Genomic DNA, 19,419 nt, shown 5'->3' on the forward strand with positions numbered 1-19,419 from the left:
TTTTACAATCACTTCTTGCACTAAATAATTCGATAAACTCACAACATTCTGGCTAATCCCGTCTTGTTTAAGACAAAATTTATTGTCTCAAATGAGAGACATTTTAAAACTGTCATTTCTCCTGGTCTAGAACTCACCCAAACCTGAAACAGATCCAGCTAATGAAATAAAAACACTACTGAAAACCTCTGGAACAAAATAAATTAAAGGTAGAAAAGAGGAACAACTTATATCAGGATTAAGCAAGATACAGTCATGTGAAAAAATGAGGACAGCCTTTAACATCCTGTGTTATTAAAGCATATGATGAGGATATTTAATATTTTAACAGTGCTGACAAATTCAAGTAAGAAAAATATATTTTGAAACTTAAAGAAAGAAGATTTATAATTTATTCCAGCAAGGAATAAATTAGAAAACACCTACATTTATTCCTGCTATTTTTTTTTTTGTGATAAATTTTTCATACATATTTCCACCCTTTAAAGCGAACACAAATCAAAGGTAAACAGTAAACTGCACTTTCATAGATTAAACTACCTTGTTCATACAAACTTTGTCGCCAAACAAATAAATACAAAAATAATAAAATAGCATTTTTAGTTGTACTGGAGAGTGCCCCTCCTGGGGACTCCGTTGTTCTACTGGGGGACCTCAACGCTCACATGGGCAATGACCGTGGTTGGGAGGAATGGCCCCCCGATCTGAACTCGAGCGGTGTTCTGTTGTTAGACTTCTGTGCTCGTCACAGACTGTCAATAACAGACACCATGTTCAGGCATAAGGGTGTCCATATGTGCACTTGGCACCAGGACACCCTGGCCGCAGTTCGATGATCGACTGTGTCATAGTTTTGTCGGATCTGCAGCCGTATGTCTTGGACACTCGGGTGAAGAGAGGTGCGGAGCTGTCCACTGACCACTACCTGGTGGCGAGTTGGCTCCGGTGGTGGGGGAGGAAGCCGGTCAGACCTGGCAGGCTTGGGCCTGAGATGGAGCTTTAAAGACGGGGAAGTGGGGGTCTGACCATGTTCCATGTCGGCATTGTTGAGGCAGCTCATCAGAACTGTGGCCGCAAGATTGTTGGTGATTGTTGGACTCCAGAATCAGCTGATGGGCACCAGCAGTAATTTTAAGTCATTTTAACAATAGGTTTTCTCTGGGTGCTCCAGTTTTCCTACAAAAGAACCGACTAATATTGTTTTGAACAAAGGTTTTCTCCGGGTGCTCCGGTTTCTCTACAAACACAAATGACAGACAGACAGATATCGTCTGCAATTTTGTCTATTAGTGAAATAATTCTACTTTAAACATTAGTTCTCTGCGGAGTTTGTAGAGGCTAGAGTGCCTCTACAAACTTGATGGATGGATGGATGGTTCTCCAAACCACTCTTTGCTTCTCTCTTCTGCCTGTCTGTGAAGACGGCAGCTTTCACTTATCGTTTGCATAACATCTTTGTAAGAATGTGTGACGATCTGTGTTTTTTGTGTAGTTATTTTTGAGGTTTTTCTGTGTTTTAGTTGTGTTTCCCCTGTGAGTCTCTGTCTTCCCTGTTGATTGCTCCCAGCTGTGTCCAGTTCCTCGATTAGCTTCCCTGTGTATTTAACCCCACCTGTTGTCTCTGTCCTTCGTCGGGTCTCATTTGTTCATCGTTCGTCTGTCCGTTTCCAGTGCCGCCTGTCTTTCTGAGTTTGTTCCTGATTCTTTATTAAATACATAATTTCCTCATTGCTACCTGTTTTTTTTGTGTGTTTTTTTTATACTTATGTTTTATTGAACATTTCTGAACACATACAGTGGAGAGGCATCAATACATTCATCTTCATCCATCCATCCATCCATTTTCTTCCGCTTATCCGGGGTCGGGTTGCGGGGGCAGCAGCTTCAGAAGGGAGGCCCAGACTTCCCTCTCCCCAGCCACTTCTTCCAGCTCCTCCGGGGGAATCCCAAGGCGTTCCCAGGCCAGCCGAGAGACGTAATCCCTCCAGCGTGTCCTGAGTCTTCCCCGAGGCCTCCTCCCGGTGGGACGTGCCCGGAACACCTCACCAGGTAGGCGTCCAGGAGGCATCCTTACCAGATGCCCGAGCCACCTCAACTGGCTCCTCTCGACGTGGAGGAGCAGCGGCTCTACTCTGAGTCCCTCCCGGATGACCGAGCTTCTCACCCTATCTCTAAGGGAGAGCCCTGCCACCCTGCGGAGGAAACCCATTTCGGCCGCTTGTACCCGTGATCTCGTTCTTTCGGTCATGACCCAAAGCTCATGACCATAGATGAGGGTGGGAACGTAGATCGACCGGTAAATCGAGAGCTTCGCTTTTTGGCTCAGCTCTCTCTTCACCACGACGGACCGGTACAGCGCCCGCTTCACAGTAGACGCTGCCCCAATCCGCCTGTCGATCTCCCGCTCCCTTCTTCCCTCATTCGTGAACAAGATCCCCAGATACTTAAACTCCTCCACTTGAGGCAGGACGACCCCCCTGACCCGGAGAAGGCACGTGTTCGAAGTTCTGCCGGAGATGAGAGTTGAAGCTCCGTCTCACAGGGGACTCCGCCAGACGTTCCCAGCAGACCCTCACTACACGTTTGGGCCTGCCAGGTCTGACCGGCTTTCTCCCCCACCACCGGAGCCAACTCGTCACCAGGTAGTGGTCAGTGGACAGCTCCGCACCTCTCTTCACCCGAGTGTCCAAGACATACGGCCGCAAATCCGATGAGACGATGATAAAGTCAATCATCGAACTGCGGCCTAGGGCGTCGTGGTGCCAAGTGCACATATGGACGCCCTTATGCCTGAACATGGTGTTCGTGATGGACAATCCGTGACGAGCACAGAAGTCCAACAACAGAACACCGCTTCGGTTCAGATCGGGGGGGCCGTTCCTTCCAACCACGCCTCTCCAGGTCTCACTGTCATTGCCCACGTGAGCGTTGAAGTCTCCCAGTAGAACAAGGGAGTCCCCAGGAGGGGCACTCTCCAGTACCCCCTCTAAGGACTCCAAGAAGGGTGGGTAATCTGAACTGCCGTTCGGCCCGTAAGCACAAACAACAGTCAGAACCCGTCCCCCCACCCGTAGGCGGAGGGAGGCTACCCTCTCGTTCACCGGGGTGAACCCCAACGTACAGGCGCCCAAATGGGGGGCAACAAGTATGCCCACTCCAGCCCGGCGCCTCTCACCGTGGGCAACTCCAGAGTGGAAGTACGTCCAGCCCCTCTCAAGGAGACTGGTTCCAGAACCAGAGCCATGTGTCGAGGTGAGGCCGACTATTTCTAGCCGGAACCTCTCAGCCTCGCACACTAGCTCCGGCTCCTTCCCCACCAGAGAGGTGACGTTCCACGTCCCAAGAGCCAGCTTCTGCAGCCGAGGATCAGACCGCCAGGGTCCCCTCCCTTCATATACAATGTTAAACATCCATGTCCATATTTAACTGGATACAAAAATGGCATCCTCCTTACATCTATAATCACTCCATTTTCCCATTTAACAACAAACTGGTCCTCCTGCAATCTTAGTCTATGTGTGATTTTCTCCATCACAAAGAACTCCTCCACAATGCTCAGTCACCGCTCCACCGTAGGCAGATCTTGTCAATACCATAATTTTGTGATGGTTTTTTTTTGTTGCTGAAAGTAATATTTGAATTACGTCGTGTGTGAGACATCCCAGGTAGAGTGTTTTACATGATCTGGGTATTCCATATCCCAATATGTTTTTCAAAATAAGACAAACATTATGCATAACAGTATGTGGTTAGCTTTTGACAGGACCAGAATATGTGCGTGTGACCTACATCAGTCTGGCCACAAAGTCTCCAGCATGGCTGTGAACTGGATACCATCCTGGTCCTGATCTTTGGTGTTATAAAAAATCTAATCATGTTTTTCCAATTAAATTCCCTCCAAACACAGGAGCAGTTGGCTGTGCACTGCATTTTACAAATTTTAAACCATTCCTCCTCGCTTATAGGTTCCTTCAGTTCCTCTTCCCATTTTTCTTTAATGTACATAGTAGATGTCTTCCTACCTGCCATCAGTCCCTGATACAGTGCTGAAATAACTTGGAATTTATTTCCTTCATAGGCCTTATGAAATATCTCTATTATTTTACTTACGCTGGTTTTTATCTCTTTCTCATAATAATCTTTCATTTGCAAGTATCTATACTGGTCTTGGTCCTCCAGTTCATATTTTTCCTTTAAGCTATTAAAACTCAGCAGTTTGCCCTTTTCAGCCAATTTACACATTGCTGTGGCACCTTTATTTGCCCATTGTTTGAAACCTATATCATAAATACCTGGTTTAAACCTCGGATCCCAAGCAAACCAGCTCAAACTCCTTGTTTCCTTCTCTAACTTGTAATTATCAATTACTGTGTTCCATATTTCAATTGTAGTCTTAGTTATTGAATCTAAATTATTGCTTAATTTGCCTAAGAGTATTTACAGTGCGCTGTAAAGAGTATTTACGTAGCCGCTCCTTTTCAGCGTGCTGTGCGTTTCTGGTGCTGAGATATTTATATCTGTTGAAAGATAAAAGACTGATCTGTAAATTTCTGTTTGGCACATGAAAACAGGATTCCCAGTATTTCGAAATGAGCTGCAAAATTGTGAAATCTTGCAACAGGTTGTTTGGTCTGTTTGATAGTCTCTACAGTGTCAGAATGAGAAGAAAATACAACAAAACTTTTAAAGTGCAATTCATGAGCTTCTCTTGTAAAATAAAGAATGAGAAAATGTTGCATAACAAAACAGGGCAAAACAAAAGGTTGTGTCTTGTTTTATTATATAAATTTAGTTCACCTCCTTTTAGTTCATGTTAAAGAGACTGAAAATCTTTTAAATCATGGTTTTGCATCACAGTTTACGGAAAATAAAGCCAGGTTGCAGCTTACTGTGCATTCCACAATTTACTGAAGATAAGGCAAATATTGCCTCATTAGGTCTTCCTGCGTGAAACAACAACAGAGTGTATTTTGATTTTCCTGGCAGTATTTAAATATGCCAGCAGTCTGACAGAAAATGGCTTCAAAGTATAAAGTCCAACAATCCCGTCTTGCATATTTATTTGCAAAAGGTCACGGATGGGCTTGAGAGTTTCATGACTAATGGGAGATAATTCAACCTAATTTGAAGTCCTGTGACATAGACAAAATAGAAAAAAGAAAGAAGGAAAAAAAAGTCACAAAGGAGTTCTACTCTTGTTTTTCATCTTTAAATAATAATTGTTCTTACAAGATATCATTCAAACGATAAATTATGACAAAACTGATATTTAGAGATACAAAACAAAGCAATAAAAAGTGAATGGCGCTTTCAAGAATTGGAAAATCAAAAGCTAAGCACACCGGGTCATAGATATAAAATACATTCAGCCTTGTTCAGAATGTGTATTTTATTAGTATGAAGATTATACAGTCAATTCATGTACAGAGGTCAAAGGTTTTTCTTCTCTACAGTCAGTCTCAATTTGACTCACATGTGAGGAATGTCACTGAGAGAAAACTGGAGTTTTAACTGAGGGAGAAGATTTATTCTAGGTTCTTTTGAATGTGGTGTAGCGTTTTAAATTGGCTTTGCAGCCTGGGCTCATGACTGGTAACGAGAAAAAAAAATAAACAGGCGCTCTTCTCAAATGAAGTCATTTTATTCTGGTGGTGTTAAACACTGCAGCCATGGCTGACCTGAGGCAAAAACATTCCCAGCCTGATTTCACACAGGAGCTCTTCAGCTAGAAATTTGCTCACACCTTTTAGAAATCTTGAGTTTATAGTCTTCGTTGTTTCAGGAGGTTCAGACTCCATGTGATGCCATAAATGTGTTTAACTCCTGAATTTAAGGCGTTTTTCCACTCATCTGACATGATAGCTACTGTAGTTTGTTTGCATGTCGCCAGTTGGCTACACAATGAATGAACATGGCAACTGTAGACATTTCATTTACTCACCTCTTCAAAATAAAGCAAAAATGATTCATGTGCATAAAAGGCAGAAAACCATGCCTTTTTCAATTTCACATAATGTGCAGTACTGCCCGCAAAAGTACTTAAAGCCCTTGATTTTTATCCATTTATTTACTTTTACATTTTCTCAAGCAAAATCCTAAAACTAGGTATATGTTTTTACGAGATAAACCAACACACAGCAGTGGATAATTGCAAAGTGGAAGCAAATTCAAGACTTTTAATTCTGACAAATCTCTGGTAAGTGCAGCATTTTGCTCTGACGAATATAGCAATCGAGTTTACAGACACAAGTTGGACATTTGTTGATACCCCAAATATTCAGATGATCTGTACAAGACAGCTTCTTTACTTTTATGCATATTAGATTTACAGTTTGGCTATTTTACTGGGTAAAAAAATGTTACATATAAAGAAAATCTTGACTATTTTAACGGAGGCACACTAAAGGTACAAACTAAAACATAACCCAAAGTGCATGCATGAAAAACGACAGATATAACTATATATAGGTCTCTGTTTTGGTCTGTAATGTAACATTAGTTTAATTTGACCAGACTCACAGGCATTATAAACCCAAGGGCTTCAAATGTAATTTATTCAGCTGAATGTTTCCTGTTTTGTATTAAATTATTCCTGGTATGACTTTTAACGGAGCTGTTTTTGCAGCATGTTCCTGAAATGTGCCACCAACCATGATGTACAATAACAAGCTTCTGCCCTTTCATGTGTCTCCAAAAAGAGGCCAGGTCAGTTCTTGTTGGAAAGCAGAATCAGATATACAGTATGACCCTTATTCTACAGCAAGGGGACGTGTCCTATGGTTATTTATTTGGCAGGTTTACAAAAACGCTTGAGGATTGAGGTTACATAACACGGTTCCACATGGGCATTGCTGTATGTTGCTTCACTTTGGCCACATAATTACTTCTTCAGCTTTCAAACAGCCCTGCTGAAACTTTGACTTTCTGCTTCTGTGTGGCAGTGGGGCTTTAGATCTGATGTCCAGGTTTTTCCAGTTGTTCTTAAAGGCAGGATCTCATGGGGACGCAGTTATCCCTGAGGTAATAACACAGAGGATGGATGTGGACGCTGTGGACACTAACAAAGCCCAGAAGAGCTGGACAAATGCCCCAAGAAAGGATGTTATTAAAACAGTCAACTCCCATTAGTTGCAGTTTCTGTTATTAATTTTACACAGTTTGAACCCGTGGATATAAATAAAAGTGTGCAGCAAAGAAAGGAAGTCTTTCTCTAAACATGCTTGCGGACAAAAAGCATTCGAGCTGAGGGAAGAGTGAGCTACACAATGAGGCTAGATAAAAGAAGAGTTCAAGCCTCAAAGACACTAAACATGACAGATGTTTTGGAGTGGAGGAGATGAAAGCAGAGGGATACACATCACAGAGCAAATGTGAGAGGAAAGAGAGAAAGAAGAGCAAAACACAACTGTGGACTTTACAGCTCTAGGGAAGTGTGTGTGTGTGCATGATGAGGAGGTGGGTGAAGAGGAGAGAGGAAAGCCGTGGTTGGAGGTTTCAGAAGCAGGAGAGAGAGGTGGAGGAGGGAGATGGGAGAGGCTGGATTACAGAAGCAGAGAGCTGGAGTGTCTGAGAGGCTTTACGCTCCTGTGGAGAACGAACCACGAGGAGCAGAGCTCCTCTTCCTCCTGCTACCGGAGAGGTTCATGCTGGATTTAACTTCCACCAAGTCGACACTTTAAACCTGGATTGTGTTTCCTTTTATGCAACTTTGTCTGCACAAATGCTCCACGGTCGATGGCAGCGGAAATGGTGGTAAGATGATCCAGTTAGATGAATGTACTATCTGTTGCATCATGTTGTGTGTTTTGTAATTTGTGTTCAAGAATCATATTTATCTCCAGTGATTGTCTGAATACTGAATTACTTAAATACCAAATAATTCAGTACTAAGTATTGATTTGATTGGTTTGCGGGCAGACATAAATTGGATCATCACAATGACCTTCACTACATTGTGATAATCCAATGAATTAAAATAAGGTTTCAAAACATTAATTTAAGTTTTAATAAAGCTCATTTTTACTGTGTTTGTATTACTCGGAGTCAATAAAAATCACTCTAAAGTAATAACCAAACCTTGTGTGCTAAGACTGAAGTGTTTAATCAATGAAACTGTTGGGTGGAGTCTTGTGTAATGTCAGTCCGTTGAGTTGTGTTGCTGCCATCGACACGGCGCAGCGATGATGTTCGTTGCCAGCGTGTTAAAGAGACCAGGAGTCACTAAGAGAGAGGAAGAGGCAGGCACATGTCCAGAGTGACAACATTTTCATTTAACTCATTTCAGCTGTCAATTCAGTTCTAATCAGTGGAGTTTAGCTGCAGTCTGCAAGTTAATGTTTGAATATTAATAGCTTATTTTAATCTTGTCAATGCTCAATAAGCACTAAGAGAAGCTTGGTGGATGAAGCAGTAACGGTTTCGACTGTGTGCACTTTGAAACAAGTAATGGTATTGTATATTTTTGGTTAGTTTGTTAATATTTCCAGAATTCAAATGAAATTTTAGAAAGAAAGATTATCAGAATTGATTTATTTTATTTCTGCTAGTTTCCAAAAATACACTGTTCACCATAGAAATTGAATTATTTTTGACATATCCCACTTACTTTGGTGGTTTAATTTCCTCTTTGATGTATTCACACAGATGGGTAAAAATAATTTTATATGAGCTTTGTAAGCAAATCTGGTAAATGTACATTATTTTGTTAGGCATGCAGTCATGTATTTTTTAAGATCTTAGTTTATCTTACATTAATATTAGGTGGCTTTTCTGCATCAAATGAACTATGTATCTTTCAAATGTTGAAGTTAGTAAAAAAAAGTAAACAGAATGTAGTTCGGCCTGATTTGAAATAAAGTATTATCTAGTGCGTGTTTGTATTTTTGTAACAATTCATTTTATATGTCAACATGTACAATATATAACCTGCATGCTTTAATAGATAGCACAAAGTAATTATTCATGCAATAAAAAAAAATATGAGTCGACGTTGTTTATTTAAACAGTGAACGCAGGAATGGCGTGAAAAATGTAAGCAAGGCCATAATATGGTGACAGACACAAAACAAAAAACATGAAAGCTTCTTTGTGTGCACTTGTCAAACACAAAGGGAACCTGGACAGACAGGATGACAGGCCGAGATGTGAGGAGAAAGTCCAGATTCTGCCTGCATGCTGGATCAGAGAGAGCCTTGGGCGGTTCAGTGCAGACCCGTCCAGCACGCTTAGTACTACCCGTGACCTCTGTGTGTTTGTAGGCGACCTGGCCGGAGAGTCCTGACCGGGCCCCGGAGGTCCTCCTGCAAATGCCCGAACCCGTCAGTCAGGGACAAAGCCCTGTCAAATCTCATTCACTGCATGCATGGAAAACAGATATTCAAGCACAAAGTTCTCCAACGAACAAGAATATTCTATTTTTAAAGCAACTTCTCTCATTTTGAAGAAAGCAAATATTTGTTAGCATTCTTTAAGTGCAACACTGAAAATCGATTTCTGTATTGTGTTTAGTCTGAGGGCTTGGGAATTTCTTTAAGATACATGTGTTCAGAATAAAACTATTGAAAATAAAAGTTCATTAAAAGCATCTGTGTGCGCGGCCAACATGCAGCTGAACGCATGCAAATATATTTCTCCCTACAACTTTCACTTATTGGACATTTTCACTCTATTGTGTCACCACAAAATGTGATTAATGCTGCATTTCTCAGGCCATGCACAGTTAAATCTCTGTCTACTGGTTGTGAAGACTTTATCTTTCTAACAGCTGCATGTCGTGTGTGTGTGTGCGTGCGTGTGTGCGCGTGCATATGTGTGTGCTCTGCCTCTGCTGTTAGCTCCTTGCGTTACGACGCCTGAGGTTCTGCCGCAGGGATGACTTCCGCTTGTCATCTTTACTCAAGGTAACAGCAGAAACCTCCAAATGAGGCTGATTGTCTTTCCTCTCACAAATAATTATCTTTTTTTTTGTTGTTGTTTCTCCACTCTAATGAGCTGTAATAAGTTTAAGTAAACAAATTATGTTCATAGAGAAAAAAGCCTAAAACTGCTGAAAGCATTCCCAAAAAGAGAAGAGATAAGCCACAAAGTGTTTGCTATTTGAAATACATTATTTTCACAAGAGCTTTTTTTATTATTTTTTTAATGTTGCATGATTCTTAGATATTATATCACCTTCAAAGAAATATGAATCACAGTCAAAAACTCAAATAGATTTGACGTCAAGCTGCAAGGCCTTCCCCTTCCACCTACTCCACGCATTTCATGAGTTCAGAAGTTTATTTTTTTCTCAGAATATTTAAAGTCAGCTCTCTCAAGGCCTGGCTTTGATGAGTTTCTTCACTGTTGCTGGTTGGAAAACTCAATTTACAGAGAATAAAAGAAACTGTTTGATTCCCTCATCATCATCTGCCTTCCTCTTTCTTAATAGAAAATATTTTAACAAAAAGTCAAAATCAGTTTGTTCTTTCTCTGAACTAAATTAGAAAGTCTTTAAGCGCATATGCAAGAAATACAACGAAACTAAATTGAGCGTTTAAAACAAAACATCACCTTCTCTCCTCAGAGTGTTTACAGGTAAAACTTTTCTCTACACCCTAAAAAAAGATCTAAAATAAACCCACATTAGAAATAAACCCTATAATGTTTGACACATAGATTAATTTTCTTAATCAGTCTTGAAAACTTGAGCAACAAGAGAATATACCATTGAGATGTTTGTTAATGTTAATAAATGATGAATTGGCTTAAAAAAATATTCAAATCTCCAACTCTCACTGCAGAAGATTATTCAAAGTAAGATTGGGCTTCCACAATAACTGAAGCAGGAAAATGAAATAGAATATGAGCATGTCTTATTCAGGTAAGTCTTTACTGTGCATGTCCTTAACATGAGCATGGAGCATTTTTTTACAACACGTTCAGTACATAGATTTCTCCATATAGGACACCGAGTGAAGGAGTCCTTTCTGAATATCATGCTGCCTTCTCTGAATGCTACTGTGATGAGAAGTAAATCGAACCACAGAAAATAGGATCAGTCAATCGGGCAATCAGTGAGTGATTTCATCAGGGCTCTGTGTAATCTCACCTCAGGCGGCTACACAGCCCACTAGGAGGTGTGCACATATTTTTGAGACCATAACGAGAGTGGGCATCCTGAAAGCAGACATATGAATGTACAACAAAAACAAGAACAGGAAACAAACACATCTATTCATTTTACTTTTGCTTTGCAACATTGACGTAATAATTAGAGGTGAAATGTTTCCTTTGGAGTATCGAAATCTGATCAGAAGCTCTTTCATGGCATTTTTCACATTGAATGTAGTTAGTAAACTAACAGAGACAAATCAATTAGTTCATGAAATTATATAAAACTGTGATTTATAATAATGTTATTGCTTCATAACAAATTAAAAAATAATTTGGAGCAAAAGAGGATGATACTTGAAGCAATGTGTTAAAAATACTGAACGTTTGGATCGAAACTCCAGACCACATGTACTGAACTGCAAGCAAACTTACAGGATTCCTGAGAAAAATCTGGTCTTTTTTAATGTCACTTATTTTAACATTAGCAACAAAACAGAATTTGTTTTTAAAAATCACACACAAAACTCAAGCTCAGTTGAATGGCTCATAGAGTGGATCAATCGTATAAGGAACAGCAGGGTTGGATTTCAGTAAAGGTCTGTCAGATGTTACAACAACAACTTCAGTTTAAAAGCCCATGGAGTGCGGTATGCCCTTTTGCAGATAATTCTTTTTGCACCTGGCATCTAATTGTGTTAGATGCCAGAGACACATCAAGAACGCTCAGAAGTGGCAAGTCTGACAGGGAAAGATTTTTTAAATAAAGTTTTTTGTGGCCTGAGTGGCTCTTTATTTGCAGTATTCAGAAAGAGAAGGAGGAAACGCATGTAACAAATATCACAGGACAGGGACAATATTTGTGAAAATGTTCCTTTAGTTTTTGAACATTTAACATGATGAAAAATAGCTTTCGCTTCTACTGCGGTTAGCACTATAACATTTGGCAAATAAGGCTGCACCTTTGTATCTGGACAGAATGTACTGAAATAGTAATGTCCCTCTGGGATTAATAAAGTATATTCATTCATTCATTCATTCATTCATTCATTCATTCATTCATTCATTCATTCATTCATTCATGCATTTTCTGCTGAGTACTAAAAACAAATGCAACTTTATAGTACAAAGGGAATGCACAATGATTAGATAAATGATGGCCATCTATTCATACTTTGTTATTTAGTAGATTTTAAAGTGATGAAAGATGAAAATGTATATTTTAATATAAAATATTTTCTAGGGTTAAGGGTCACAGCCACTAGCCAGTAGCTAAAATCTGCAAATAGTTGAGATTCCCTCTAAAAACATTCACAATTGTCTATTTTAATAATTCAAACAAAGAATATAGCTTACAATCCATTAATATACACCATGGAAACCATCTAATATGTAAAGTTTTCCTTTCGATATTAGGAAGACTTCTGATCAACATGTGGATAAGGCATAAATATATATTTTTAGTTGTCAGACACAGGAATCACACAAAGTTTGACATATAATGTGCTTGAGAACGATTTCGCATGAAAATGATTTGTTCTAAGAAATTTGCTGTTGGATGATTTTTTTTTTCTTTTGTATCTATACTACTGTCACAATAATTCAGATGAAGCCAATTTTGTCACAAACATATAATGCAGCTGTCTGCCATATTCTTTTGTTTTATCCCACAAACTTGAAGACAATTATCCATAAGTGAGACTCAGGCTGAACAGGCTTTGGTTGGAAGTTGATAAAATATTATCCGTTCTCTGGATTTTCATGAAATACAGAACAGCACGACGGTGTAGCAAGAGCATATTTCTGTGATTGTTTGAACTCTAATTCTTTAAATAATTGAGTCTTTGGTAGTTGCTCTTGTTGCTCTAAGCTAATCCACAAACATTGCTTCGGTTTTTGCCCTGGTCTGAATATGTCCGCTTCTGTTACTCTGTGTTTTCGTGGATGAGTGTACCCTCCTGCTCTCCAGCCCACTGAACAGCACAGATGATGGAAGGACCCGTGTATTTAGTTGTCAGCTGTGAAAGACATTTGGTCCTGAACTTGGAGTTTGGGCACTGACAGGATTGATGCCTCAAACTGTGTTAGAGTCAAGGAATAGCAAGTAACCACAATAGAAAGGCAATAAAACCAAGGGGTACCCCTAGACTAGATTATAATTCACGATAGCACAACCGTGGCTTCAAAAATATTCTTTTAAATATTCATTCTTAAGCATATTCAGTTGAATAGGTTAAAGTCAGTCCTTTTCTGTCATTCTATCGATCTATCTATCAAACAAAATGAAAAGCTGAACACTGTGAATCCCAAACAATTAACCTCACTAAACATGAACACACACACTGAACGTAAGAATAAAAGCAGAAGACCTTTAAAAATTACAGACTTACTTTAAATATATGGCAGGATGTGATATTTCTCAAAATTCACTTCATTCTCTTTCATAAAGGGAACTTGCTAGGCCAATGTAGCCCATGCATTTCCATACACCATCATACAAAGAAGGGAAAGACGTGTGACAGAAGCGTTTAATTTGAAAATGGTCCATACCCAGATATAACATAGTAAGAGACCTATTGTTTTTTTTTTTTATTTCTGTCTTCCGCTAGAACATTTTGTCACCTCCCTAGTTCATGTAAGAATTTTTTTTTTTCCCAAGGTGTCAAATCTGTCAGTCAAGAAGTGGATTCTCAGACTAATGCTTTGATGCATAAAACAAATAAGAAACTTGTCAAAATATTACCTTCAAATAAAATTCTACAGTTTTGGTTTTCTTGCTAAAAGCTTTTTGAGAGATTCTGAAAGTGCTTTGCCATTTACAGCAGATAACTATAAATGATGTTTGTGTCCTTGTCAAAGGACAAGGTGCAGTTCTGAGAAAAGTAGTAACAGAAAAAATTGAAGTCACTGTGTGCACTTCACAATAGGTGAAATACTAATTTGGTTTGAAGTTAAGAGGAGAGTTTGTGTCCTTGGACAATCGTTACAAACAGCTTGATTAGGTTCAGCAAAGTAGATGTGGTGTCAGTACCTCTACATGCACTCATCTGAAAGTTTCTCTTGATATATATTATGCAAAGTATGAAAATAAACAAGAAAAACACGCAGCAAAAATCGACCACCACATGATTATTACATTGTCAAAATCTAGCCAAAAATGAATGACTGAAAATGCCTTTTTATGATTTTTTTTCTGCTATTTTTTTCTAGGAAGGCCAACCACTTCACATCATGGTTTCCTGAGCCAGTTTTCTGCCAACACTTCACAGAGATTATTACCACTCTGGGCCATGACTGAGCTGCTTCCCAACACCAGCATTCCCGTGGGCACCGCAGCTCTCCTGGTGACCTCTGACTGTCCGTTTAACCTCACTGCGGCTGCGCAGACGGGACATGGCTCGGGCCAGTCACTTCCACCCCTCTGCACCTTCTGCTGCTGTGGGATGCTCAACCGCACCCTTGCGGTGGCGTTCATGGTCAGCCTGGCGTTTGCTATTGTGGTTGGAAATGTGGTTACTCTGACAGTCTTTGTGCAAACTAGGCAGTCGAGAACACCACAAGGGTACTTGAAAGGTAACTGTATTTTTTTTTTCTCATGAGATAAAGTTGACCACATGTGATTAAAAACCTGGTTCCCAACCATTTAAACTAAATATTACTATTTTTTTTCTTTGTTAATCTTGTTGACAGTGTCCCTGGCCATAGCAGACATGATGGTGGGTGTTATCGTGGTTCCTTTCTCTGTTTTCACTGAAATCTCTCTGATGGTGACCAGCGCTCCTCCCTTGTGGTACCAGGGTGGTACATCGGCATCCTTCAGCGACATGGGGAGCCCCTGGCAGCCCTGCATGCTCATTGGTCCCGTGTTTGCGGGATGCACCTTTGTCTCCATCAGCACCATCTTCCTGATGACCCTGGAGCGCAGCGTGGCCATCCTGTGGCCGCTCCACAAAGACGCGCTGGTGACCAGAAGACGAACGCTGCTCCTCATCCTGCTGTCCTGGGCAGCCAGCTTCCTGCTGGCTCTCGCCCCTCTCATCTTCAGCAGCAACTTCACTTTGGAGTACAATGAGTGCAGTCGCATGTGCAACTACGCCCCACTGTTGTTTGGCGGCCGGCTCCCGCCTGACGCCAACATTTTGCTGCTGTTCCCAGCATTCGACTTCACACTTCTGGGTGGCACATTAGCAGTTAATATTGTGTCCTTCACAAGCATCCGCCGATACACCCAAAAACGCAAACTGCTCTCAGAGGGGAGTCTGAGTGACGGAGGAGGAGGAGGATGCTCCCACAGACCATCATTCTCAGACATTAAGGCTGCAAAGACAATTGGCATACTGACATTTGCCTTCACAGCATCCTTCTCTCCAATCGCGGTGTTTGTGCTCGGAAATGTGGTGGGATACACGTGGTGCAACTTTTCTTTTCTCGCCTTCTGGATTCTGACAGGAAACAGCTGCTGTAATGTCATCATCTACAGTGTGAGGGACCACCGCTTCAGGAAGGGGGTGACCCTGCTTTTTCAAAGAGAGCAGTCCCCTCCCCACGGTGAGAAGACCTGAGGACCGTGTTAATTTATTCTGTTTTCGCAAGCACAGTTTTTGTGGCTTTGGTCCAAAATATTAAATGATTGCAATCATTTTGTCCAAATGAGGATCGATGTGCAGCGTCGAGGCTTTGCACAAGGGAGAAAATGTGGAAACAGTCCATGTTTTCTCCAGATCTGCTCCAGATCTGGGCAGTCATGCAGGTTGGGAGCTTTTACCATAAAGATGCATATTCAAGTCCAGTCGCAAACAAATTCAGGTGAATCAACCACAGGTCAACGTTTTCAGAGTTGCATGAATGTTTCAAGTTGCAGTAACACTTACTCAGCTGAGAATGTAGTAAAATTGAGGAGATCATGATTTTCAGTTGCAAGTCAGAGTTGAAGATGCCATGATTTTAACTTTCAGACACATTCAAAGATTGTAAGAATGCCGTTCTTGGTTTTGCCATACAGAGTCAAAGAGTGGTGAAGTTCATCATTATAAATTGCTATTATTTCAGAGGAAATGACAGATCTCTTCATCTCATTAAGATATGAGTCTATTCATAAACTAAAGGTGAATCACTGTAAGGTCACAATGAAGGTGAAAATATCCAAAACTGCAGTTCACTGATTGACCACTGGATGCCAGCTTTGAAAGCAGAAGGAAAAATTATTTGCGGTAATTTTTTGTTGTTCTTTTGCACTGCCTTGCAAAGACATTACTGCACTTTGAAGTTGTCCATGTTTTGTCATACTAAAACCTCAACACCAACCTAATTCTGTTCTTATCAACCTTTTTGACAAAAAAAAGCACAACCAGTTGCTGTCAGAAGTCGCCTAATTGTTAAATACAATCAATCTGTGCATAATTTAATATCTGTTTAAAACCAGGACTGCATCCATGAAAACTGGGTTAATTATATAACTGAAATGATTTAAAATGTGTTAGGTATTGATCTAAGAGCCAAATCCTTACTGTAACTGCTGCCTAATAGAAATACACAATATCCAATGATTTTTAATAAAATCCCATACTGACTCATCCTGCCTACTTTTAAATTTTAGTCATCGTGGCTCTTTGAAAAACTTATGAAGTCACTCTTGCTCTTTCTGTGGCTTTTAGTGAACTGTCTGTAACTGATCCCAGAACAAGTCAATTTTACTAATTTCCTTCAGGCGGATTATGTTAAAACTGGACACTTCTGTTTTCATTCTGGAAGCAGCTAAAAGCAAGAGTGATTTATTTTGGTGTTTTTCTGGGTAGGAGTGAGTATCGAGTGAAGCAGGTCGGGTATCTTGGTATCAGGTCTTAATGAGAAGAAGCAGGAGATGGTTTGACACATCAGAGCTTCATCTGCAGTAAGATTGGCTTTCCTCCAGTCTGTTGTTTTGAACAGCTAAACAAAAAGGCTAACCTCACACTTTTTGGTACGTCTGCATTCAAGACATCACCTGTAGTCATGAGATGTGGATTGGAACTAAAATAATAAGGAGCCTGACACAAGTGGCTGAAATGAATTTCATCAAGTTGAAGGCATGGCTCCACCCTAAACTTAAGGAGAGGAACTTCATTATACTGAAAAAGAAATGCTGCTCCTCTTCATCAACAAGAGCCATCGAGCTCTGGAGAGGATAGGGACAAAAACGGTTTTGTTCCCGTCCTGGATCTGTTATTTCTGCAATCCAGCTACTAAGTCAGCTGGTCAGGATACTCATTTGTCATTGAACTCTATGGTAATTAAAAAATGTTTGTACAAAGATTTCATACACAATTATTTCTCTGGATAAAAACACAGTTAGACTCTCTGAGATTTTTGTATTTTGTATGAATTTTTATCTCCAGTTTGCTAACATGCGTCACTATAAAGAGTGATAACTTAGCACTATTGCCTCCCAGAAAGGAGGAGGAGGGGCCACCAGAGTTTCTGTGTGGAGTTTGTATTTTCTGATACAAGCATGAATAGATTCTCTTCGTCCTACCCCCGACAAACATGCATGTTATGTTAAGTGGACACTCTAACTTGCTCCCAGGAGTGAGTGTGTGTGTGTGTGTGTGTGTGTGTGTGTGTGTGTGTGTGTGTGTGTGTGTGTGCGTGCGTGCGTGCGTGCGTGCGTGCGTGCGTGTGTGCGTGCCTGCGTGCGTGCGTGTGTGTGTGTGTGCGTGCGTGCGTGCGTGCGTGCGTGTGTGTGTGTGTGTGTGCGCGCGTGCGTGCGTGTGTGTGTATGGTTGTTTCTGCAGGGAGTACCTCGCCTCGAGCAAATTGCCCACTAGAGACATGCAAGGACCCCCATATAGCCACTGCATAATATCAGTGGATTTAGAGAATGGAAGGATGGATGGCATATGGGTATGAAATGGTGGTACCAAATGATGAGGGGACACTATGCTGGATAAGTGGACAAAAAAAGGAAAATGAAAACCTGTTTCTACTTCTCATTCATCTTTGTGTTTATCAAACCATTTCCTGGCTTTCCTCTCATGTTTACAGTCAAAAAAGATTTTCATTCTTCTGCAAACAGGTTCTGAAGTTTCTCAATAACTAAAATCAACAGCAAAAGTTAAATTATCCATATTTGACCACTGGACAGCTGAAAGGTTTAAACTAAACACAAATACTGTAGATCACAAGCAGGCAGGTCCATGTCCTGAATAAAATTAATGTCCTTACAGATTTACTACCACAAACACAAAGTAGTTCTTGGTTCAAGAACCAGAATCTTGGTTCAAGAACTTGTTTGTGTTTTTTCCACCTCTCAGGCCTTTCTCTGATTTCAGAAATTAACCTTGTATTATTTTTTGCTTGTGTGTGGACATTATGCAGCTGCCTCTCAATTAAAGTTTATGTTTAGAAATGTTAATTTGACCCTGCTGCGATAATTAAATTTTAATTTTGCAATAATCTGCCTCAGAAGTGCACTTTATGAGCTCCTACGTCAGCCATTAGCATTGTGCCATGAGTTAGCATCGTGCCAATCAGGTTTTATTTACGTTTTTTATATTATTAAACCTTGTTTTTGTTGGCATAATAAAAGATTATGTGTATATTTGTGACTATCTGAAAGGGTTACATCACAAATGTGTAGAGTAAGAGACTATAAACGGAGCAGACCCTCGTACTGTGCAGCTTGTCTCTTCAGGGTAAGATGTATCTGTAACATTAAGCAATGTGTATTATGTCTTGTCTGTTGCTGTATTGTAGAGTCTGACTATATGATAAAAGGTATAAATGAGCTCAGTGAGCAATCTGAAGAATAAAATTGTCTTATTAAACCACAATAACGTATTTACATTTTTTTGTCTAGAAAATAATGTTTCCAAATGTGTTTATATTAAGACTATTTTAACAACCCTGCTATTTGTGAGCTGGCAATGTGCTGATAACAACAATATTCTTTATACAAGCCGTTTTTTTTTTCAAACTTTAAAATAAATAACACCAACATAATCAGTAGCCTGTAAAATGTAAATTCTGCTGAAAGAAAAAGGAAGCTCATGTGTCGTGACAGGCTTTGCAACCACCTTGAAAAATGGACGTCTGATTAATAATTAAAGTCAAAAAAAGTGCCTGAAACTCAATGTGACAGCAAAGTCTACAGAACACGGTATGGATAATAAATTAACATTAACATACATCGGCTCCAGGGCTGCACAGTGGCGCAGTTGGTAAAGCTGTTGCCTTGCAGCACGAAGGTTCTGGGTTCGATTCCTGGCCCCAGTCTTTCTGCATGGAGTTTGCATGTTCTCCCTGTGCATGCGTGGGTTTTCTCCGGGTACTCCGGTTTCCTCCCACAGTCCAAAA

At 40.3% G+C, this 19,419-nt stretch overlaps 1 protein-coding gene across 1 annotated transcript; it reads left to right on the forward strand.

The window, feature by feature from the left end:
• Positions 1 to 7,065: 7,065 nt before the first annotated feature.
• Positions 7,066 to 18,899, forward strand: LOC103462386 (trace amine-associated receptor 13c). The gene is made up of 4 exons (XM_008405133.3): positions 7,066 to 7,752; positions 9,834 to 9,899; positions 14,299 to 14,661; positions 14,779 to 18,899. The coding sequence occupies exons 3-4, from the start codon at positions 14,379 to 14,381 to the stop codon at positions 15,648 to 15,650; spliced, it is 1,155 nt and encodes a 384-aa protein (XP_008403355.1). The 5' UTR covers positions 7,066 to 7,752; positions 9,834 to 9,899; positions 14,299 to 14,378; the 3' UTR covers positions 15,651 to 18,899.
• The last annotated feature ends 520 nt before the right edge of the window (positions 18,900 to 19,419 follow it).

This window comes from Poecilia reticulata, chromosome 3 (assembly GCF_904066995.2).
Source record: "Poecilia reticulata chromosome 3, P_reticulata-male-v2, whole genome shotgun sequence".
Taxonomy (NCBI): Eukaryota; Metazoa; Chordata; class Actinopteri; order Cyprinodontiformes; family Poeciliidae; genus Poecilia; species Poecilia reticulata.